The sequence below is a fragment of the Grus americana genome, chromosome 25 (assembly GCF_028858705.1).
Source record: "Grus americana isolate bGruAme1 chromosome 25, bGruAme1.mat, whole genome shotgun sequence".
Taxonomy (NCBI): Eukaryota; Metazoa; Chordata; class Aves; order Gruiformes; family Gruidae; genus Grus; species Grus americana.
The window spans coordinates 4620426-4645016 of NC_072876.1; the positions used below are offsets into that span (position 1 = coordinate 4620426).

Below are 24591 nucleotides of genomic sequence, written 5' to 3' on the forward strand. Positions count from 1 at the left end.
AGAGAGGATGGGGAGAGGGAGAGGAGGCAGCTCTCGACCTGTCCTCCAGGTAGGAAGGACTAACCTCGGCAAAGCAGCCCCGGCTGCGGAGGTTTTCTGCTCTGCTTTGTCCCTGTGCGTGGTAATCAAATGCTGCCAGAAGCACGGCCGGGAGACCATTAGGCAGCAAGTCTGAGCCTGGAGAACAGCACGGACACGATTCATCTCCGATGCCTTGGTAGTAATTACAAAGCTTTTGTGTTTAACGAAGAAGCTGGTAGCGGGGAGGTGGTTGTATGCGTTCCATAGGTTACTCTGAAACACAGAGCAACACACTGGGGAAGGTACCCCGAGCGCTGCAGCTCTGAAAGTTTCCCTTCCAAATTATGGAGGAATCTCGCTCAGACAGGGGACTCTATTGACCTCCCGCCACCATCCTAATGAGAAAAGATGATGGTAAAACTCTGGGGGGGGAAAAAGCAAACAAATGTTCTTTCTTCCATAAAAACAAACCAACAAACCTGTAACAATTAATCTGAAACCATCTAGGAGAGGTCCCGGGAGAGGGCTTGTGTTTCCAAAGTGCGCTCTGAAGCACTTCTTATAAGTAATGGAGCCTCAGCCTCCACGTATCGATCGTGTGTCCTGTGTCACCGGAGCGCTTTAGCTAAATGATGCGGCGTCACTTCCCATCACCGATGCTCTCCCTAAGATTACAAATGCTGCTGAGAAGGGCTGCGTCCCAAAGGGTCTGAGGAAAAGTTCTTAGAGGTGGAAAAAGCAGTCGATCTGTAGTGTTCCTCATCCCGAACTTAAGTGCAAATTCCTTCAGTCCTCTGACTGCTCCAGTCGAAGTCATGTTGAGCAGCGCTTAAAGCCGTGCCCTTTGCAATTCTCCTTCTGCATGGGATCTCACAGGAAAACACAACTCCTGTTACAGCAAAGGCTGGCCGCTGCTGGCCTTCTCGTGAAGTTGCTGTTTGCTCCTGTGCATCCGCGTGTGTGCAGGTACTGACCTGCTCCCCTGAATCCCCACTGCGGCATCTCCCCCAGCTCCGCTCCGCAGCATCCCCCAGGGCCTCCCCTTATTCCCCTCTCGATGGATTCCCCCGGTTCTGTCTGTATAAAATTAAGGTGCTCTTTGTTCATCATAATTGCTTGAGATCCTCACGGAAAGGATTTTCTAAAAGCACAAAAATGAAGTAGTCCCATATCAGAGAGTTCTGCTCTTCACGAAACAGCTGACGGAGGCTGTTCTGCATCGTGTCAGGACCTTGAGCAGCAGTAATTCTGGCATGGTACTGCGGAGGGAAAAATGCATTTGATGGAGCTAAGAAGAAAAAATACCTGAAAGAAAAAACGTAATAGGAGAAACCACAGTGTTTATTACTAGTGGGCAAAGGGGAGCGGTGGAAGGATGGCTGTGTCTCTGGGCTGCTGCCTGGGATGCCGGTGCTGGGAGGCAGGCAGCCCGTGCAGGGTGGGCTCACAGCGAGCGTGTGGACCTGCTCTAACACCGGTCATCCATGAAAATGGAGAGAGCAACGTGGGTAGGTACCTGTCTGGGGCCCGCCCAGGGACTGGAAATAACAAGCCTTTTTTCTCGTTAGCTTTGGATTCCATGTGTAAATCGCTTGTATTTCCAAATCAGAAATGGGAGGATTTAAGCACAGCCCTGCGGCTGGTCTGGCTGCATCCCTTGGAGGGGATGGGGCAGAGAGGTCGGGCAGCGTTGGGACCATCCCCGCTGCGCCTGGGCACGTGGGCTGCCCGTGAGCCCGCTGTGGCTGAGGAGGTGCCATCCCGAGCACGGAGAGGACGAAGGTGCTGTGCCTGTACAGCTCAGCTCCGGCCTGAAATCCTTCCTGCAGCTCTGGGAAAAAACAGAGTTGTTAACTCTCTGTGGGAAGTTTATTCATCCGGTCATTTCTAATGTGTCTCTTATTATCTCATAAATAGATTATTTTTTTTTCCCTTAGATCTTCATAGTAGTGAAGATACAGGCTTGGGATTGCGTCCACAATTTGGATGCCTTTTTTACGCTGCTTCTTTAGTTGGACCTTATCTATAGCATTATGTGAGAGACGTTATAATTTATATGGTAAAACAGCACTATAATTTTAAATGCTAATACTGTTGGATGTTTATATTTTAATGCAACTGTCCTGTAATACCCACCTCCTTCACGGCAAGAGCCAGGCTCGTAAGATGCCCCTCGCTCCCCTTCCCAGGAGGTTTAACTGGATAGCATCTGATTGCATATGCGCTTTGATTTTCAGTGATAGTGGAAGCTTTTTGTTCTATTATTCACTGTAGGTCTGTGTTGTCTGTGCTTATTATGTGCCATCAGAAGGTACCTGGGAGTCTGCAGCCTTCCCAGCCACTCCTATTGTACAAACACATCAATAAATAAGTGGTGTCTGAATTTAGCTGTGTGCTCATAACTGTTAGCAGAGCCCTGTCATTTTTTCAGGTCAGCTAGCACTGAAGTTGAAATAGTTTTGCTGTTGCATCCTTCTCTTCAGGACACAACCAAAGAAGTGGCTCTTAGATTTCTATTTCATTTTATTTATCCCTCCAAGACCAAGGACACAGCTTCAAAATCAAAACAAAAGGATATTTTGAATGCAGGCCGTTAGAGTTTCCAGTGCAGCGGGTCAGTAGCAGCAGGAGTTGGTAATGACTGAGGATGCTCCTGTCTACGTGTTTGAACAAACCCTCCTTTGAAAAATGGAAAGACTCGTACCTCTGGGACCTCATTTCCCAGGTAGAAAACAGTAGCACTTTATCATCAGCAATTGCCAGGGTGGAGATGAGAGCCCTTTCCAGTCCTTTTCCCCTGGCGCTTTTAAAGATGCCGTTCATCGCTGCCACTGATGAGTTTTACATCTCATCTGATGCTCCAGTAACACCTGGCACCAACCTGGTATTTACTCAGAGTAAAAGCCAGTCCTTTATTTCCTAATCACAGTTTGGGTTTCTCTCTGAGAAATACCACCATAGTTTTTAGGCTATACTTTTACATAAATTACAGCCGGAGGGGGTGTTCTCCCTGGAAATAAAGGCAATGTAGACTTCCTCCCCCCCCATCTTGGTCAGTGTTGCTTCACCAACGACCTCTTGCACCTACTGAGAGTAGCTACTACCACCCGCGGCTGCTTAGCTTTAGGGATGCTTTAGCGTTCAGCCCCGGGGCTGCGGGAGGGACCGGCGCCGCCGAGGGGCACTGCTGCTCCGTGCTGCTCCGCGCTGCTGCTCCGCGCTGCTGCTCCGTGCTGCTCCTCCGCGCTGCTGCTCCTCCGCGCTCGTCCGTGCTGCTGCTCTGTGCTCGTCCGTGCTGCTCCTCTACGCAGCTGCTCCGCATCCTCCTCCCGCAGCGTCCCGGGCCCAGCTGACGGACCCCGAGCACCCCCCAAAACCTCCGGGGCCGCTGCTGGGCAGGTCCCACAGCTGGGCAGGTCCCACAGCTGGACAGGTCCCACAGCTGGGCTGGTCCCACAGCTGGGCAGGTCCCACAGCTGGGCAGAGGCGATGCTCTGCAGGAGCCAGCCGGGTTTCTAGCAACCACCACGCACGGCACACTCTGTCTAAACTTGGAATAAACAAGGCAACCCACTAGGTGACTCTATCTAAAGTGTATTTGCAAATATGACAAATTAAAAACATAGAAACAGCCAATATGAAAAATTTCTTCACCCAAAGAGTTGTCAAGCACTGAACAGGCTGCCCAGGGAAGTGGTGGAGTCACCATCCCTGGAGGGATTTAAAACACATGTAGCTGTGGTGCTTAGGGATGCGGTTTAGTGGTGGACTTGGCAGTGCTAGGCTAACAGTTGGACTGGATGATCTTAAAGGTACGTTCCAACCTAAACAATTCTATGATGCCATAATTTCATCAGATTTCAAATGAGCAGTATTGCAAACAGCATTTATTTGGAATTAAAATTTAAATTAAGCATCTCGTATATCTCAGGTACTGTTTGCTTGGTGCATCAATGAGACGGACTTGCTGCAGTCCTGGTGATGGATGGAAGGCCTGAGCAATGAATCCAGCTTGCATGTTCATATGACATCCATAAATGGGAGAAATAAATTGCAATCAGCAGTCGGCAGATCTGGATGGAGAAGCTAATCTTTGTACTAAATTACGAGACTTATGCTTTAATGATTTTTATTGGTGTTTTGTGGTGCTGCTGTTTATTATAGTTAAGTACTTTGGATGGTACAGCAATGAAAAGCAGTCAATGAAATCAGCCAGGTTAATGAGACTCTGATACAGTCCGAAAGTAGTGATGGATGGTAACAGGAATATGACTAGTTCAGCTCTGTCCTCTCCTCTTCCTTTTCTTATGTTCTGCAGCTACTTGCCAATCTTTGTACATTCAAATGTGCCTATTTCCAGAAAAAACCAAAAACCAGATCTTGAGGATATCTCAACACTTCAACGCACCAACAGTAGCCATCCAAAAATCACACTTCTGGGTGTTCGACCGTACCTAGTGCAGACAGAAGTGATACAGCCGCATCCTCCAGAGGTGTGTAATTAGCTTATTTGCTCTTTCCGAGACATTACCGTGACTTTAGTGAGAGCCAGTTCTCTCGCACTGACAAAAGCGCTATCTGAAAGAGTTTTCAGCTAGGTTTCATGGCTGGTGCTGGCTTTTCTGTTCACTCTGATGGGAGCTGGTGGGCTCCCGCGCCGCTGGCCCTTTTCTGGTGAAGGGAAGGCGTGACGCGCGGGTGCTGCAGAGTTCCCTGACACTGCTCTTTTTGTCCGGTCGGTGGTGAGATATCATCTCCATGGATCCCGTTCCTTCCGTCCCAAAGCCAGCAGGAATTACTTTCAAAGACAACAAAGGGTTTTATTTAGCACTAGTGCTGGGGCAGTTGGAGTGGTTTCCTGCCTGCGGTGTTCGATGGGCTGCAAACTGTTTCCAGGTCACACCAGCAGCTCTGGCCGAGCATCTTCTGGCTCCTTGCCCGTCCTGTGCCAGAGTTTCTTTCTTCCCGTTTAGGCCCCCATTCTTGCAACTTAGAAAAGCTCCAGCTTTTTGTAGGCTTCTGATTTTGCCGATTCCTGCCTTGTTTTTCAAGGCAATTCCTTCTGATTCGTTCAACCTCCGGTGTTGCTGCGAAAAATATGCATCTGGGGAACAGTTTCATGGAAAAATGCTTAAGTAACTTGATTTACATTGTAGCCTGCCCCTTAAAACTAGATTAAAGACCTAGTAATATCCTACAAAGTGCTGAACAGACAGAAGGTAGTAAATGAGCATAGCCTTGATTAGATTTGAATCAACAATCTTGAAGTAAAAGTTTAAGGCATAAAACTGTTCAGCAATCTATCCACCATATGGTTTTCTTGAATGTAGTCATGTGTATGCTTCATATTTGCTTTGCTATTTGAAGATATTGATTTCAGTGGAATAATCATACTAAGCAATTTGTTTTAATATACCACTTTTATTAACAGAATGTTATAGTTGCAACAAACATGCTTTTTTTTTTTTTTTTCTTTACGATTTCCAAGAGCTTTTTAAAAATAAAACATATGATCTACGGATCAAAAGGCGGATACTCTTGGGTTTTTTCAGTTGTCTCTAAGGAATGACTCTGCTGCGTGTAAATGAATAAGCAGTAGCTGTGCAAGGGGTTACTAAATAACAAGGCACTCGTTAAATGCAGTGGCAAGGATTATGAAGAGGCAAGAGTTTGCCCAAGTTAAAAAAAATATATATATTTTTGGTCTTTAATTCTGAGAACTCTATTTAAATAAGACTTAGAAAAAGGCTACAAACACATAGGTGAATAGTGGTGTAGAAAGGCAGTGTTCTTTCATAAATGATGGTTACTAAAGGCTGGGTGCGCTTGGTTCAGAAGTAAATTTAAGAGCCCAGACAAGTTGCGTCCTTCTCGCTGAAGCAGGCGGCTTTCCTTTGAGATTACACAGAAGGGAAGAGAGATGGAACCTTCATTTAAAGCTGTAGGTAAAGGTGAGGTGAAGGAGCGAGAGAGGGCTCATCCAGCATCCTCCTGTGATGGAGGGCAGCGTGCCCGCGGCACATGCAGGGATGTTCCTTCGAGCGTGAGCGGCTCTTCCAGGGCTGGGAGAAGCAGATGGCTTCGGAGAAGCTCTGATGTAGAAATCGAGGCAGTAATCTCTCCAGAACAGCCTTCGCACAAAGGATGCCTTGACAGGAGTCTCAGGATGTAGTTTCTGAAACACTAATAAAGGAAGCATTTCCTGCCCCGAGAGTTACAATGTAAATATAATGATGTGCAAAACCAAACACAATAAAACAAATAGATGACAAGTCCTTAAGGAAGTTGTGATAAGGGTGATAATATTAGGGAAGGTGTTGAGCTCTTTGCCCTTTCCTAGGTGAATCACAGTCAGGCTGTTCCCCGGGAGCTGCCTGCTCGGAGCAGAGAGCGTTAGCAGTGCACAGGAGTTCCCCTTGCTCAGCCCTGGTCAGGATTTGATCCCATGCCTCCTTTTAACACAAAAGAGATGGCATCCCAACAGCATCTTAGAGGTTTTACTGGGAGAAATAACCCAAGCTTCACTCAAATACAATTTTATTTGCAGCTTCCTACTCTGCTCTGGCTGTCCCGCCCCGTACAGGCGTAGGGATGCTGGTTCTGCTCCCGAAAGCTGGATCTCCCGCAGCAGTTCTTCGGAGGTTCGAGCGCGGTGGATGTAGGAGATGGGTTGTAATTGCCAGAAAGCGTTGGTCCGTCTGGGAAGCGGTGCAGTTTGGTTGCTAAGGCTGAGGATTGAGACACAAAACTTTTGGCTTTTGGGGTTTAGCTGTGGTGTGGCGTTGCTCCAAGCGCTTCCACGTGCCTCTGCTCTCGCCCCTGCGGTGGGAGTACTGTAAAGCATTAATACTCACTTTCCATTTAAGTGGGAAAGTTATTAAAACGCTTTGAAACTCTTGAACGGCAATGGATAGGTGAGTGTAAGGTTTGATTTATTTGGTGGGGTTTTGTACAGAAATAGTCCTCTACGGCTGCACATCCTCTGGGTCAGCAGTCTTGGGAGGGTGGTGGGAATCTCATTATTTCGTCTGTCCAAAATAGCAACTTTTAAGAGGTGGGGAAATGACTACACCAAAACTATTGTATGCCATCTGCCTGCAAAAATACTTACAGAAAACATGTTTCCTGGCATATAACTTCCTAGCCATATGTCTATTGCATCATTCACAATTAAATTAAATCACCCTTAAATACTTGGACAAATTCCCAGTCTATGTGAACAAGCCTTCATCACCATGCTGTTTGAAATTTGGACACTTGATCCTGTAAATGTTTAGTTGAAATTGGCTCAGCCGTTGTTAACCTTACACAGCTGATACAGACTGCTTCGAGATAATTCAAGTGCATGTTTCTTATTTTGATCTTTAAATTTTTAGCTATGAAACTGTGCTATGAGTCTGAAAGGTGGAAATAATTCTACAGTATTCATTTGCAATTTGCTGAAGTCACTTGAAACAGAGGTTTAAATGGAGAGTAATATGGATGAGAAAAGGTGTTATCTTCCACTCACTGAATAAATAGACGGAAATAACTGAAGAGCCTGGTTACAGCCGGATATTCTGAATATTCGGAATATGCTTGGAGGTGTGTACACACACCCTCCCCACTTCACAGCATCTCTGAAGCGTGATTGTGAATGGACATCAGACAGCAAAGCCCGACCTACCCGTGGTTAGGCTGGGCCAGCCTTGTTTAAGCCCTGCTGCCGGCGGTGCTGTGCCGGAGCGCAGGCAGGGTGCTGGCAAGGAACATTGATTTGGGGCTTTTTTTTTGGTTCCTCATTTGAGGATACGTTAGATTTACCCATTGCGCCATGCTTAGCTGAGTCACTGTCCTAAAATGAGTTCTACGGCATGATCTGCCATACTCGGATAGCGCACGCAGCGGACGTGAGTATTAATGAAACCCTGCATCTTCGGCACGGGGAATTTCATTTACATGCAGCCTGACTTCCACTGGAAACCAAACCCGCGAGCTTCCCGTGCTCGGTGTCTGGCAGACCCGGTCATCGTCTATTTTTAGTCCAGCTCTCTATTTTTAGTCTGATTTTGAAAGGTGAAATAAAACCGGCAGCCAAACCCAGATGATGCTGTTGGTTTCTTTCATTCGGGAGCCCGGAGCTGCGCTGGAGGAGAATGGCAGGAAACCCGGCAGGGCGGAGGGGAGAGCCCCCCGTGCGGGCAGCTCCCTGTGGTGTAAATAGGACCTTTGTCTCACTCCACTTCTCTCATTTCATCTTTGGAATACCTTTTCTAAACTGATGTGCACGCAGACCCATGTTATGTGCCGAGTCACGCGTTTCCCAATGCGTGGGTATGTTTGAGAGAGGAAAAAGAGAAAACGCTTGGAGACAGCCGGGCTGAGTCCGCACTCCGGTTTTACACTGTGCTGTAGACCATATTTACTGTGATAGCTTGGTCTTTAATAGAGCTGTATAGCTCCGTCATTCAGTAATAGATTACTGAACATAATTGAAATCTTTATATGGATGTTGGAGCACATTTCTTAGCTACAGGCGTTTCCTTCCAAGAGACGTTTTCCTGTCACAGAATCATGGGTTGGGTTGGATGGACCTTTAATCATCTTCTCGTCCACCCCCTGTCCCATGCTAAAAACAAAAGCTATTGGAGTTCCGACATACCAAGAAGTGTATATACTGTAAATGCTATTTGGGGATTTCTTTGTACATACCACCCTGTCTTTTTTCCTGCCTTTTAATCCTTTTGCTGACTGTAGCCATACGACTGTAGAAGCATAATGGGGGCATCCACATAAAGATACTACATTGAGCAAGTGCTTAATTGTCCTTCCTTCCGTAGCTGTTTTCCTGGCCACCTCATTTTTTTATTTCCTGTTAGCAATGACTCCTTTAGTGACCACATCATTTAGCTGTAAAAGAAAACGATGGTCAGACTTAACTAGAGTTTAGTTTCCCAAATGATCATATCTTTTTTTTTTTTTTTAATCCCCAAAGGTCAAAATGATTACCAAGACATTTCTGTTGTCTTTGGTGTCCCTAGACATAATAATCAAGAAATGGAAACATCCAACTATTTTAAATTTAAAAAATAATTATTATTTTTTGTTTTAATCAATAATTTTGGATATACTCATGTCTCTTAAGGCCCCGTCAGGCTGTATTCACTCAGCCCTGTTTGCTGCCCACTGCAGAGCATCCCTCGTCCTGCCGGTTCCAGAGCCGGTCCCTCTGCGCCTGGGGTGCAACCACTGGAGAACCAGAGAGCCAGGGCCAACCATTTCCACTTGGTAAAGTTCAGCCTGGTAATAAAACTCATGTCAGTATTTCTACACTGTTTCTCACGTTTCTGTAATGTGTTAGTAATGGAAATGAGCTCCAGGAAGTTATTTATTAGTCTCGAGTCCCTCTTCTGCTCCAGGTTTTATGCAGAAGTTTTCGCCTGTGGGTTTTTCTCTCCCCACGACCTTCTCTAAACCATTTCATTCGTGCTCTCTGTTTGACCGAAGTCAATTTAGTGAAGCTAAAGGAGTTACTTCTCTTCAGGTCAGTGATGATTTTGCATCCTTGAGTTCCTTGCTTAATTTGCTGAGAGAATTTCAGGTTCTGAAGTCCTCTTTCAGAGTTCCCCCCTTTCCCTGGGACCGCGCACGGGGCTCGCTGGCGGTGGCTGGACCTGGGGTTTCTCCACTTCTCTGCTCTCATCAGCTTGTGTTTACTTTACCTTAAGAGAAGTTCAGCAGCACACTCCACCGCAATCCTTCCCTCCAGCTGCAGCACGTTGTATCCCTGCCTTTGCTGAAAGGGGAAAGCGAGCTGCTCTCAGGAAAGAGTTAAGCCCAGCGAGGCTTTGGGCTCCTTTGCTGGGGAGAGGGCTGCTCTTTTGTTTGTTTTGAAGCACTGGCAGGAAAGTGGGGAGGAGAAAATTACCTAAGTGATAGTGAGGTTGCCATGAACTATATAAAACTGGGAAATCAAATCGGACAAACTCCACCTCGCAGTCTTGAACCATAAGCACAGCCCCTGAAGAGAAACCCACCCCACAACCGAGTCATCTCAAAGGCTTGAACTAAAACCAAGCTACATGAGCTCAGAGCCGCTGCAGGACTGAAAACCCAAGAGCTGTCACAGCCAGATCCAGTTTTAGTGGGAGCTGCGAGCAGGAATGCTGTTCTTGGGAAGTTTAAAAATAATGAAGTGGAGGCAGCTTTTCTGGATTGCGTTCTGTGTTGTGGAGTTGTCTGGTGAGTATTGACTGCAGAAAATACCAGGGTTACAAGCACTGAGCAGGAGAGCAGCGTGAGGCTGGTGCATGGGGCAACTTCTTTATAACTTCTGAAAGAGCAGCTGGAGGGGATGCATTTTAACGAGTGTTTAGTGGAGACTGCAATTCCTCCTAACGAACACTGCAGTGGCATTTTACAGAACAGCACTGCATCAGGCAGCCTGGCCAACGTGCTCACGGTGGTGTGCTGCAAACAGAAGATGCTGCTGGTTTGAAAAGGAGAGGGATCAGGATGTAAGAGCTCCCTATAATATTACAGATAACTGCAAAGCTGCAGAGTGCAGCCACGGTTCAAGTCATTTCTTGGTCTGCATTGGTGTAAATCAGCCTTACTTTTGTTTTCTGGTGGGAACTAAACATTTTCTGATAATCAAATTAATCTCTATAAATATTAAAATCTCCTGTCCCAGCTCTTCAAATATTCATCGTATGAAAAAGTGAATAATAATGCAGAGACTTTCTCTAGGTAGTACTTTTTAAAGGGTTATATTTTAGGGAAATATTATCATTTTTGTCCCAAACCCAACAACCATAAAGTAATAAAAAGGGACTAAAAAAAGTGAAGCAGCACTCTGTGTGCTGCATAGTGTGCTGGGACAGGAGCCAGGAACCTGCGGGTGTCTCCTCAAATGTAATTTTTCCTTACTCACATGAATGTCAGCGACTAGATCTATTGAAAGAATTTGCTGTATTTTGTTCATCCGTTTCACGGTGCTCCTTTCATGTTCCCTTTGCTGCCAAGGTACATAGCTTACCCGAGCGTTGGGTCTGACCCTCCAGTCTATATTAATTTCACAGGAAGGAAAAAAAAAAGAACAGTTTTATTTGAGAGAAATAAAATTCAGGAGTGTCTGGTTGGGCCGAAGTGAGCAGCGAGCGAGGGTGTAAGACAAAAGTGTTTACCTGAAATGCAAAACCTGAGTTCCTTGTAGTACAAAGCAAAAGTGATACAGAAGTGATGAAAAGCTTCGCCTTTGTGAAGACAAAGCTACCGGCTGACGGGGGGTTTAGCGCTGCAAAATGTCATTCCTTTTGCCGGCGCAGCCAGTGCCCCACGTTTCTGCAGGATGTTACAGTGCTTTATTAGCGCTTGCTGGAAAGTGGAGATTTATTTCTGTTCAATGTGGCTGCTGCGCAGAGCAGACCAAAATCAGGGAGCCCATCCCTGGGGGACACTCTTCACCTCTTTGGGGAGTCCGAGTGAATTAAGTGAAGGTTTCAGTTGTGCAGCTCCTGATGGAAACCCCAATTCTGGAGGGTTTGTGCTCAGGGTGGCTCCTGGCAGCGCTGCCGAGGGTGGGATGCCTGGCCTCCACCTGACCCCAGGACACCTTCAGCTAAAGCCACGTGTTTTACAGGAGAAAAAAAACCCCAAAAAACAACAAACCCCGTGCCACGCTGGGCCAGCTGCAGGTCTTCTACAAAGGCCACGTGTGGACACGGTGTGGGGAGGAGGGAGGCTGGGTACCGAGTAGCTGCTAACCGCAGTCTGACTCCAGAGCAACGAGCAGCCTCGTCCAGCCTCGTGGGGAGAATCGCCTGTGAAATGATCAGTTCTGGGCTTTGCCTGATCCTTTGGGGAACCGCTGAGTTGCAATGAGCGTGGGAGAGGTTTACACCCGTCCCTGGTCCCCAGAGTGGGACGATGCTCCAGGGCTGCTCCAGAACCCTCTGCCCGTGCAGCACGATGCTGCGAGCGGTTCGCAGTGGCAAAATCGGGTATTGATAAACCACGTGGAGAGCTGTCCTGTGCTTGCCTCAAAACTTACATGGAAAAGAGAGCATATATATTCTATTTGTACCTAATACAAACACTTTTTTTTTTAATCTTTTATCTTTCTTTTTTATTAATTTCTGCCAAATTTGATTTTAAAAAAACCCCTCTTTTCTTGTCTTTTTTAAAGCTGTCTTTCTTTCTTTCATTGCTTTTGCAAGACCTAGAAAAGTTCTAAAAATCAGAGAAGGAAAAAGGACCTTTAAAACTCACAGCCACTTGAGTTCAACGTCCTTTAGAGGACTGCACATCGTAACTGCTCAAGCCAGGAGCAACTTCAGTCCCAGGGAAGGTGCCGGGCTCTCCAGCTGCCGGAGGGGCCCCAAGCCCAAGGAAACCCTTGGTCCAGCAGCTGGGGTTTGGGGCGGCAGCTCGGGGGGCTCCCCGCAGCCCCCTGCCCTGTGTGCCCTGCGTGACTGCGGCCCCACACCCATATCCTGCCCGAGAGAAGGAAAAGGGGGAGGGAAGGGGGTTTTATCAGATATTTCCAGAGGGAAGAGGGCTCCACCCGCTTGAATTCCTGCCACATGGCTGAGAGCAGTAGAACTGGAAAGGCGTGAGTAACGCAGGCTGGAGCCCTCGGAGGAGCCGCTGCGCTGCGCGACGCCTGGGCTGGCTGCAGCTCCCCAGCTCCTGCTCCCTGCCTTCCTCACCCTCCTCTGCCGCAGCCGCTGGTACCAGCCGTGCCACAGCTCAGCCACAGCCCTCCTGGTGCGCTGGCTGAGCGTGGAAAAACACTTTCTTAAATGCACAGAAGAGCTCGAGAAACTCTCCTGGCACAGGCTTTCTGCATCAGAGCACTGATGCAGGCGCCCAGTTAGCAAAAGGTTTAGCAAAAGGTTTAGCAAAAGGTTTACCAAGAGATTTGTTTATCAGCTGGTATCGGCACAGGAGGTGCAATTACTGTCTGGGTTGCACCTTCCAGCTCGCAGGGATGGAGGTGCAGAGGAGAACCCCCCGTGTTTAGTTTGCTGCGGGTGCAGAGTAGGGCACAAATTATGGAAACATTTCCCCTGTTTCCTGAGCCTTTGCCACTGCAGAGTTTTGCCTTCTATGGTTTAGTGCTCAGGGATGAGTGTTGGACCAAGCCAACTACTTTAACATTTATATTGTTGCCTTTTTTTAATTTGATTTAAGGTGAGATACTTCCTAAGCCCTGTTATTAAAATATCTTTAAAAATCAGAGGCAGATAGCTAAATTGAACAGGTACTGTGAAGTACAGTTTTCCTTCATACTTCTGCATGCTTTTGCTCCTGCATGTGCTAGCACTACCAGGTGAAGATTTCTCCGAAGTTAATATATGGCTTGGCTTAAACTCTCAAATCTTTAATACTAACAAATTGATGAGGTTTAGCAAAGCTAGTAAAAATGTATGGTGCAATAAATGACCCACTTGAGCTGAGCAACATGTGGATTATCCAGCTCACATCTGGATCATTATTTATCTCATGAGTCCTAAGGTTTCAAAAAAACTTAGCCATGTTTTCTATAAAAGTGCCTGCATATGCTACAGTAAAGGGAAGAAAAAGAAATACTATGTGACAAGTCTTCTCACAAATTACACTGAGCAATAATCCAGGTTTCAATTTATGATATTCAGTGGTGAAAAGACTTTGATTAGAAATGCCTCTGGTGCTTTACAAACATCTGGAATAGTTCAAAGGTGCTTGGGTGGCTGTGGCACTTGGGGAGGTCAAGTCCAGGCGCTACATTGTTCTAGTGATGTAAAGTTTCCTGCTAATGTCCATGCAAACACAAAGCTGCATGCCAAGCGTGGATTTAACTTTGTGCTACTCATTATTCTGGGCATGCAGTCATGCCTCCTGCTTTTGATTTGTTAAAGTTCGTCAGAAAAACTTGGTGATTTAACCAGTTGGAACTGAATTATCTGGGAGAGAAGAAACTTCTCCCTTAAATAAAAGCCGTGCCAGAACCTAAATCCCAGCTCTAGACACCTGCACCGAGCCCTCGGCAGGGCCCCCGCCTCCCCCCCCCGTGCTCCAACGCCCAGAGCAGCTGCAGCCCGGCCGGGATGGGGTGGATGGGATGGGATGGGATGGGATGGATGGGCTGGGATGGATGGGCTGGGATGCACCAGCACGGGTGGCTGGGCTGGGGTGCTGTCCCCGCACAGCACCCACCGGCCGCAGGAACAGCCGAGCAGCTCTGCCTGCTGTCACCCATTGCCAAAGTGAATGGTGGTGATCTCAGCTTTCACTTTTCATAAACTGTCCGTGTTCTCCGGACCTGATCCAGCAAAGTACAAACACCCCAACTCAGAAAACTTTCCTGCCAGGACAATGCTGCGGTGCACGATACTTGCAGTGCACAGCACACAACCGCGTGTTTCACTGGCAGTGGACGCATTCAGCCCAGCCGCTGCCCTGACGCTGGTGCTGGGCGGCTGGTCAGGACCTGTCAGTGCTGCTCCATCTCGAAGGGTTGTTTGGAAGGATGAAGTAACTCTTCTTGGAGCTCGGGCTCCCCTGGGCAGAAATACAAATGAAACAACGTATTTTGTATGATTTTTCTCTTCAGTCTCTGGATAAGAATCTTAAACAGCAACAGGCCTGGAGTAGAGACTGAAGCTGTTTGTGAAAAGTGGAAATAGATCTTAAGCATAGAAGAGGTTAAGAGATGGGAAGAAATGCATTTTCACTGACTCACATAGTTCATTTCAGAAGGAAAAGCTGGAAGTGTCATCTTTGTAACATACCAGGAAGCAATATATAAACTTTAAGTTAGAACAGCAAACCGTTCTCCAAACATTCTGTTTTACTTCCAAAGATGTTTTTGCTCATGAGTCAGAGCTGATCCCAAGCCAATGGGAATGTTTCTATTTACTTTGAGATTGTGCCTGCAACTGCAAATCCAACTCATTTTTCCTGAGGCGCACGAACGATCTCTTCCAAGGCCTGAGTCTTTCCTCCAAGGATTATAAATCCAAACTACTATGAAATTCAGCTTTGTGCAGAGTTTTGTGCATCCCTCGGTAAGCCCGAGGAGCGGGCAGGATGAGGGCAGAAACGAGCCTGTCCTCCTCCAGCGCGGGCTCTGCAAGGGCTGCGCCCAACTTCGGTGCTCGCCCGGCCGAAACGTTCAGTCTCTGAGCTTCTCCCACATGAGCTCTGAGGCAGCCTGCCATTTCGGGGCAAGAAGAAAGTGAATTTGCGAAAGCAGCTAACCCCTCCCTGCCCTGCCCGCAGGCACCCTTGGGGGCAGGAGGGGCTCGGGGCTGGGGCGGGGGGGACAGCAGCCCCCTAACCCCTTCCTCTGCCCCCAGGCAAAGCTTCTGGGAGCCCCACAGACACCTCCGCACCGACGGCCATGCCCACGGCAGTGAAAGTCAGCAGCAGCACGGCAGCCCCCGCAGCCCCCGCAGCCACCGCAGCCCCTGCAGCCACCGCAGCCCCTGCAGCCACCGCAGCCACCGCAGCCACCACAGCCCCCGCAGCCACCGCAGCCACCGCAGCCCCCAGCAGTGCCAAGCCAACGCCAGAGACATCCGGTAACCGCTCCCCTCCCGTGATTCCCAGTAGCATTTGTATTAACAATCAATCAGATTTATTAAGTGCACAGGTAGAGATTGCCCTAAGAAACCGCACAGTTGGTACATGAGTTGTGATCTCAAAGAAAAGCCTGGTGGTCAAAAGCTTTAATCCTGCCCAAAAAAATCCCTCCTGGGGCAGCCTAACGCTGCTGGCTTCAGGATGAGCAGCTTAGACCCATCCTTTGCCAACCAGCCAAGAGCTGATGGGACAAAACGCTCATTAATCTTTTCTCTTGACATACCTATTCTTTGCTCAGCAAACGGTACCCGTAAGAGGTCTGCCAGCCTTTCCAATAAGAGGCCAAGGCTCTGAAGGGCTTTGAAGCAGGGACCCTTGCACAGGCGTACGGTGCCTTTCTCTTACGCTGTTTGAAATCAGTACATCTTTTTGAAGGCTCTGGGTCAAGGGGGAGACGAGGGCAATGCAGGGGAGGTCGGGCAATGGCATCCTTGCTGTGGTGCAGTGTATGCCCAGGAAATTAGCCCATTGTAAACAGATTATAAAGTGCATGTAACAATTAGGTAGCTGAAGCAAGTCTAATGCACATTTCTTATACAGCCAATAACACGTTCTGGTACCGCTGGCTATGACAAATCAATATTGTACTTCAGTCATCGCAATGCCATGCGTTGATTTTAGAGGACTTAAGCTTTTTTCATGTACCCTTTTCACTGCCTTTCTTCAAAACCAAAGCTGCAGCCAGGTCCCTGACAGCCAGCCCCACCACCCCGGAGATCAGCAGCAAGCAGAGGAGCCCACAGCCCAGCCGAGCCCCCACGCAGCCACCGGTCACCCCCTTGAACCCAGAACACACGAGCCGAGAGGCTTCCACAGCCAAGAGCCCAGTGACACAACCCAGAATGGCAACAGAAGCCCCAGAGTCCACGCCGGCTGTGATCTGGAGCTCTCCTGCCACCTCGGAGCATCCTTCCGTCTTGACTGCCACCATGCCGCTGCACACAGGCAAGGACAGCCCGAAGGTGAGGATGCAGCTGGGCACCGTAGGTTGTGGGACCTCGAGGAGACTGGACTTGTCTCACAACCCCCCGACGGTTCATCGATACCACCACTGTGTTTTTTTCCCTTCCAGCTCATCACATGCCACAACGTCAAAGAATTGAGTGACACTGGAGCCATCTGCTTGCAGCTCAACGAGTCCAACACTTGCGTGAGTTGCAGCCCCGGGTGGCCACGTGTCTCCAAGGGGGGAGGACGGGACATGCAGGAGAAGGGGGGGCTGCAAGCAAACAGCTGAGGGCAGGTTCCTGCAGCGCTCTCAGGCTTGCAGCGATGGGGTCACCCACCATACCTGGGGTGGTCGGTTTGGGGTGGGAGCTCACACCGTTACCCCTGGGGCACAGCATCTGAGCTGTGCCAAACTGACGGAGGTGGGAATGATTGCAGCGGTCCCAGGGGAAATGCCACCTCCTGGTTGCATAAAACCTCCTTTTCCATGATTAAGCTCTGGGGTCAGTTTAGCTTCTAAAGTATCTCCCACCATGTTTAACGGGAAATTGCCTTTGTTCTTCTTCTTCCTCTTCCCTGTTGGGAAGGCGATTGCCTTTTTTTGTCTTGCCAACTGCCCTAGGAAAGAAAACAGGGCACCTGAAGAAGCACGGCTAGCAGCTCAGTGTCCCCATCTGCACCGACTCCTAAGGGAATCCCAGGCTCTCTGTAACTGCCCTTGGCCTCATGCGCCAAAAATGAAGCATTTGTAAAAACAGAAGAGGGTCCAGCTGAGACGCTATTGTGGGTGGGAGGAAAGAAACCTTTCACACAGGAGGTACAACCTGCAACAGAGGGCAGATGGTGCTGGATCTTGTGGGACAGCGGGTTTGGCAATGCCCTGGGTATAACACGACAATGATTAATTTTACCTCTGCTGGTCAGCCGTGCTGCCACCACTTAGGATGAGTGAATTCTTACTCGGCTTTTCTCTGCAAAGCGGCGATGAAATGGCATTTGGGCTTGCTCCTGCTTACAGGGACGGCACAGATGCCATCTAGTGGGCAACGGCACCTCCCGGGCACAGGGACTGTACGCGTTACGCATGCATTACATACCTGCACGTACATAAGCGGCTGCATATATAACGTACAAAATATCCTATAGAGTCGTATCTATTTGCACAAACTCTTAACCCTCGCTGCATGTGAAAGGAGTCAAACTGCCCCACTTCTAACCGTGTTTTTCTGGGAGCTCTCACCCCACCAGCCTCCACCCCAAGTAATCGTCGAGTGGGAAAAACCAGCTCAGGCTCAGCAGCCGCTGAACCTGGGAACCAGATAAGAGCGTCTGCGAGGAGAGCAGATAGGAGGGACCGTGCCGTGTCTCGCTTTCCTGCTGGCCTTTCCCAAAGCAAATGAGCAATACGCTGGCACCCAGCGCTGCTAATTGCAAAGGGAAATTCTGACACTCCGATGAGTTCTTTCCACAGCAGAGAAAGGAAAATACACACTTGGGTCTCTTGTTCCATCTTGGCCTTTCTCACCCCAAGCCAAGCTCTATAGAAACAGCTGAAAATGATTTGTTTGTTATTCTCCCATGGATAAGTTTCTGCATTTTTGTATGTTAAGAGGATGTGGCGATCCGAGCACAATACTGAGGCAATTCTAAGGCAAAGAGGGGAAGGCACCGAGCTGCCTGGCTCTGCACGATGCTCCAGGGCAAGAGGGTTTTCTCCTCTTTCGCAGCCCCACGTTGGCGGGTACCTCCCGGGGAGCGAGCGGAGGGTAGGGGCAGGACACGGGATTCAGCTGGAGCCGATCTCTGTCTCGAGAGGTCAGGCACTGCCACAGCTCGGATGATGTCCCCAGCTGGGAGGATGTTAGGGAAGCTGATAACGTCTTTTAGCAACTGTGGGCTCTGTCTCCAAGCCTGGCTGCAGCTGAAAATAGACTTGAGGAGAAAGCCTATCCTGTTTGATACAGAGATTGGCCCGCAGAAGGGAAAGGCTGCAGCTCCTCACTCCTCTTCCTCTTCCACCCAAGAGTCAGTTCAGCTCTAAAATGTGAGAAATTTGTATTTTTTCACCTAGCCTTTGATCAGCAACCTAGCAAAAACATTGAAGACATTTCCTAAACAGGAAGGCTCAATGCTTCTTTGTTATTTCCCTCCTTTCCCAGCCCCTGCCTGGGACTCTGAAACAATAGGGCTCTTCAGGCAGCTGTTTCAGTCCAAAAATTGGAGGGACTTGCCATGCAATTCAGATCCTAAATTTAGCTTTGTTTAAAGGCCATTTGCAAGAATTGCTAAAAATATCTTCATTTAATTTAATCTCATTAAGTTAAGAGACAAGAAGTAAGCATCTCTATTTTCTAAGTGTTGGTACTGGGGCCCAAAGCAGCGGTGAAACGGGAGGTGAAGGGCTGACACCCAGCCCAGCGCTGTTTGTCACTTCTTGTTGCTTCTGCTCAGCTTTGCACAGCACAAAGAGGCCACCAAAACACCAAGGGTGAACGCACGACTCTTCCAGTAGCATCATCAGCATAGCCGAGATGGAAAATTAGTTGGTTTGGTTGGTTCAATGGCTGTTTGTTTGAAAATTTTGCAGAAACATTTTTTAGAGGAGCAGGGATCGGACTTATGGAGTGCAATATGTGAAACGAGCGACCACCGCGTTCCCTCCCCGTGCCAGATTAAACTCGCTAAATCTGAGGTGGACCGCGACTGTATGCTCCTCATCCTCGTCGGTGAGAGAGGTCAGTTGAGCTAATTCCTTTCTCTGCCACTGATACCGCTGGATAATGACCTCGATGTGGGCAATGGGAGAGGGGACCGTTCGTGGGGAGAGGCTGTAGGACACAAATCCTCAGTTACGGCCTGGGAGGAGACTTCTTGCTGGGGTCTTGCTAGATCCGCGGAGCCATGGCGTTGCCTCCAGAGCAGCAAAGGGGCTCACGGCTCCTCCGTCTTCAGCAATGGCCAGCCTCTTCAATGCTGGCGTTAGCTGCAGCATGACCCCCTAAGTAATGTGCCTCTCCTGTTTTAAACCTTGCAGATCCTGCTACAGATATACTCCAGGAGTCTCACTGGGCAAAGGTAAATTCCTTGAGCAAATTCAGCTGGAAAAAATGAGTGGCCTGACTGGCCAGAGAAAGGAGATTTTTTAGATGGTCAGTTGAGGCTGGGGCAGATGGCTGAGACCTGAACCTGCTGCCGTCTTGGAGGCATTTGTTGAGTGTTGGCATGTGAGATGGTTGGAGCCAACCACCAGACAGGCAGCGAGGCAGCGGTGCACCGTAAGAGCACTAATAGAACCACTGAAGGCAGAAACGCTTGAAATAGTTACTGTAAAATTTGGTAGTATTTTCTTTAAAAAGGACTAGATCCCAGCAATAACTCTTAGGATGTAATTGGCACTCTGCTTCTTCAAAGTACCTCGCTAACATTAATTAATTCCTCCTCTTAACACTCCAGTGAAGCTGCCATCGGCTTGTAAAGTTGAGCACCAGGTGCCTGTACAAATGGCAGCCAACAGAGCTGCAACGGCAGCGCGCAGAGATATTTCAGAGGCGTGCTCCAAATCTCAGGGTCCGAGCACTCTTGTCCAAGGGAGAAAATTTCGCTGTGCCACAGAAGACACTAGGATGGAAATGGGACCGTGAGGATGTGAGAGCTCACAGGGCAAGTGCAAAGCTCAGGAGTTTGGGTAGCAAAGCTCAGCTTTGTTTACGTGAAGTTTAACAAGGAGGTGAAGAGCAGCATTGTTTTAAGCCTGGTGCCTGTTCAGCAGATGCATATGTTTCCTGTTTGTCAGACTCCCGGCTCTCTTTGGTGTTTTTTTTCCAGTTTGGAATAAAATCCCTTAAACGGGGGAGCGTGAAGAACCACCAGGACTTTTCTCAGAAGACCCTGATCGCCTTGGTCACATCTGGACTCATGCTGGCGTTCCTGGGCTTGGCTGGATATTTCCTGATGAAGCGGCGGAGCTGGAGCCCCGCGGGAGAAAGGCTGGTCAGTGCTTATAGATGGCAGAACAGCAGGTAGAGAGGAGCCCGGCGGCGCAGGCACTGCCGGAGCGGTGTAGGAGCAGGGCGGGGGATGCCCGATGGGACACGGAGGGGGCCGCTCCGCACCCTGTGGCTCGGTACCCTCAGCCTGTGTGTGTGTCCCCAGGTCGACGGGACGGCTCGGCCAGCGCGCGGGGAGTTGTGACCCGGGGCTGGGTCAGCCTGGGCGAGGTGAAGGGCAGGAGCAGGGAGGCCAGACTGTACAGGGTGAAGGGAAACCTCTCTTGCCTTCTAAAATTAACTCCTAGCTGATTGCTCCTGTGGGAAAAGCGCCCCTTTCTCACTCGTACTTCTAGGTCTAACACTTATTTTTGCTCAGCAGTAAGAACTCATCCAGCAAGACCCCTTCAGAGACACCGAAACCTTATGAATTTGTCATTAAAAGTGACACACTTTAAGTTTCCATTCGCTGCGTTCGAGTTATATGTCTGTCTTGTACCGATGCTATAATAAAGGCTATTTCTCCCCTCACTTAACAAGCAATGGTAATAAAATATATCAAGAAAGAAAGAGAAATCCAGTTTCTAGGCGAGATGTGTCCAGCACACCCATCTCGCATCCACGGACGAGGGTATCAGCAAAGGGGTTGAGCGAAATGACGGGGCGGGCGGGAAGCTCAGCAGCCTGTGTCCGTGCTGGATGCCGCTGAGCAAACAAGGAGCGGGGCTATCTGCTACCAGCTGGCAATCGCCACCCGCAGCCGGGACCACCAGCACCCACTGCAGTGCTATCGGATCTGCCACGGTCCGACGTGTGGGGAGTTATCGTGGTGGGGGACGGAGGCAGCTCTGCTATTGCTCTGGGTCCTCCAGAGGCATTTGCTCGTTAGAGCGGTACTGGTAACAAGCCCAGCAGCGTGTCTTTGCATTTGCTGGAGTGCAGTGCTGCACGTCTGCTAGCACCTTGCTGCGAGCTGCACATCTATTTACAGGCTGAAAGAAAGAAGGACAGGGAAAGGAAAAGAAGCAATTTCCATGGCTTTTGTTCAATGGTGCTTCTTACTTGGCCAAAGGGGAAAGGTGGACTGGCACAGGGTAGCTTTGCAAACCCAAGGCAGGGTCAGCTCTAAAACTTGCTTATGAGAAAACAACAAAACCTGATGGCTTCTCTTTTCAGGTCCAGGAGAAACAAATGCAGTCCTTGGCTGGTTGTCTTGTTTGATCTTGCCACAGCATGGTTCAGGCCCTCTGTTCCCCTTCTCATCAGCGAGAGCAGGTTCCCATGCCTGCAGTTGTTTGTACCTCCTGTCCAGGAAGCGCAGGCAGCCAGCCAAGCCGCTGCCCGCAATCAAAGCCGGTTGCTGTCAGCCCTTTCCCTTCCTTAACTCTGCCTTTGTTATTTATGTACCTGTTTAGGCTGAAGACCCATATTACATGGAAAACGGTAGCCAGGGAAACACGATGTTGATGATGCCCCCCCAAGAGCAACCCGAGCTGCAGGAGAAGCCAAACCTCAACGGAGGGACTCAGGAGAACGGCACTGGCCAAGCGTCCTCCAAAAACGGCCACTCAGCCAGGCAGCACAGCCCTGCCGACACCGAGATGTGAACCGGGAGAAGTGCATCCTTAGCGCGAACTAAGAGGGGAGCAGAGACACAAGGGAGGGCAAGAGTTTTCTATGGACAGTTAGGGAATTGCAGACCTTTTGGGGTTTTTTTATTACGATTATTTCTGTGAAGAACTTCAAAAACGGCCTAAAGCACATTAAGCACCAGAGCTGCCAAAGACGTGCTTCTCTGCCTCCTCCTCCTCCTTCTCCCATTGACCACACAAGACACTTTTGCAGCTGTTCTCTGCTTTTGTTGTTGGAAGAACATAATGAGAAATGCAAGTGCCCTTAGCCCTGAACAGCTTTTAAGCAGAGGCAGACTGAAGCTACAGAAGCCTTGAGCCAGACTCCAACCAACCAAGATTTTTGGTGGCAGTGTGTTAGGCTGATTAAAATAGTTAAATTGGGATTTCAGTGACAAAAGCCTCTCAGGTTTCAGATAATTTTGGTTAACAGAGTTGGTTTTTTATCTCATCTTTATGTTTAATTGCAGCATTTCTTCCTCTTTTAAGAACATCAGGCATTTAATCCCCCTTCTTGTGCTTTAGGTCTTCTTTAGTATTTCCTACTCCAGCAGAATTTGCTGAAGCTCTGTGTAAAACTTTCCACATGGAATTGAAGGCTGAAATGTGAATAGACCTCAAACTTGTTTCTTTTTCAATCCTACCAGTCCGCAGGTAGTTGTTTTAGAGTAAAAAAATCTTCCCCGGTCTCTTCATGTCAGGGACTGGAGATGGCATTTGACGAGGCAGAGGCAGCAAAGAAAAAAAAATCACTTGCGTGAGACGGAGAACATTTGACACGGCTGTAGACGGCTCTGCAGACGCCGGAGGCTGGCAGTCCCATCGCCCTCCCTCCCGACACGCAGGGGTAGCACCTAGGGTAGGATTTTGGGAATAAAAGATGCCAAAGGGCTCCCGGTGGGATGAGTGCTAGACAGAAACCTGGCTCTGCTACGGGTGTTTCTCCCTCTGCATCAGCAGTGGGTGCATGAACAAAAAGAAGTCTTTTCCCTTTGGTAAGTGAAGGCCAACACCAAAATCCTAACAGCAGGAGCAGGTCCTACCTAGCTCTGCGCTGATCCTGCTCCTGAGGCGAGCGGTGCTGCAAGCCGCATCACTGAGGTTGCGCTACGTGCAGCTTGGTGAGAGGCAGGGACCAGGGGCAGGGTTGTGCTCGGTCCCGAGCAAGCGCAGCTCGTTCACAGGGAGCCAAAGCTGCTGTCGTGCAAACCCGGCGTCGATGGTGCAAGACCACGAGAGGCTGCAGTTCAGCAGACTGTACTCATGCCACAATCTCTGCTGGCACCACCAGCAACCTCCACATCTGAAATAAGGACAAAAATGGCCCTTAAAGCTGATCGACCCTCTCAGTAGTGAATTTATCGCAACCTTTTCTCAGAGCTGAACACCGGAGGGGAAGGGTTTTGGTTTTTTTTTTTTTTTGGTACAGTGCTTAAAGGAGTGACATTGGAACATAAAAGAATAAAGCACTGGAACAGGCTGCCCATGGAAGTGGCAGAGTCCCCATCCCCGGAGGTATTTAAAAGCGTAGATGTGGCACTTAGGGACATGGTTTAGTGGTGGACTTGGCAATGCTAGGTTAATGGTTGGACTGGATGATCGTAAAGGTCTTTTCCAACCTAAACAATTCTATGATTCTATGACAGCAAGATCCGTCATTATCCGGGGCTGTTTGCATGGGTGCACGAGTCATTTAAACACAGTTTAAAATATTTCAGGTTTTGTTTGTTTTGGTGTGAATTGCTTCTACCAAATCTCATTGTAAATAATCCCACTTGAAAAAAAAAAAAAAAGAGTATTAAAAATCAGCTTCTCCATTGTGTCCTTGGAACAGCAGCGTGTTTATCCCACCGGGACGCGTGGCTCTGGCTGCACCTTGTGCCAGCACGATGAGAGGACAACGCCTCGCAGAGAGGTTGTTTCCCAGCAGAAACACTATGACTAAAGGCTGTGGCTTGTTCTGCACACATTTTCCCTTTCTTTCAACAGAAACATTTGCAGGACAAGTGACGTACAGCACGCTCTTAAACCTCGTTTGTTTGATTTTTCTGATGTTTACGATGCTCAACTATTTCCTAGATAAATAAATGAGACTCCAGTCTCGTGGAGTGATCTGTAGGGCTGGGGTCTGTGCAGTGTGTGTGCGTGCATGGTGTGTGTGTGTGTGTGTATGCGTGTGCATGAAGATGAAGATGAAGGCTTCCTCACTCTATGCACTGTGCAATAACCGTCAATGGTTCCTGCCTCAAAGAATTTGCAGGGCGACGCACGGCAGTCCTTCAGCGCCCGTTCTTGCGGAGATGCTCGAGCTCCGCTGAACGCAGGAGCTTCGGGGCTGGGTATCTTTACTGCCCAGGCTCCCTCCTCTCGGGGATGCCCGACCCTTCCTTGTGCTTGTT

The 24591-nt window shown here is 48.8% G+C and overlaps 1 protein-coding gene across 3 annotated transcripts; it reads left to right on the top strand.

Moving 5' to 3' along the window:
• Window positions 1-9845: 9845 nt before the first annotated feature.
• On the top strand, window positions 9846-24020 carry CD34 (CD34 molecule). 3 transcript variants are annotated; one of them, XM_054803665.1, is made up of 8 exons: window positions 9846-10242; window positions 15342-15566; window positions 16303-16589; window positions 16700-16777; window positions 19163-19310; window positions 19610-19650; window positions 20401-20565; window positions 21977-24020. In XM_054803665.1, exons 1-8 carry the CDS (start codon window positions 10164-10166, stop codon window positions 22166-22168), a joined length of 1215 nt encoding a protein of 404 aa, XP_054659640.1. In that variant the 5' UTR covers window positions 9846-10163; the 3' UTR covers window positions 22169-24020. The 3 variants fall into 3 exon arrangements, with proteins under 3 accessions (XP_054659640.1, XP_054659642.1, XP_054659641.1); XM_054803667.1 differs by lacking the exon at window positions 21977-24020 and adding an exon at window positions 20944-21952 and having other exon boundaries at window positions 9945-10242; XM_054803666.1 differs by lacking the exon at window positions 21977-24020 and adding an exon at window positions 20941-21947 and having other exon boundaries at window positions 9956-10242.
• The last annotated feature ends 571 nt before the right edge of the window (window positions 24021-24591 follow it).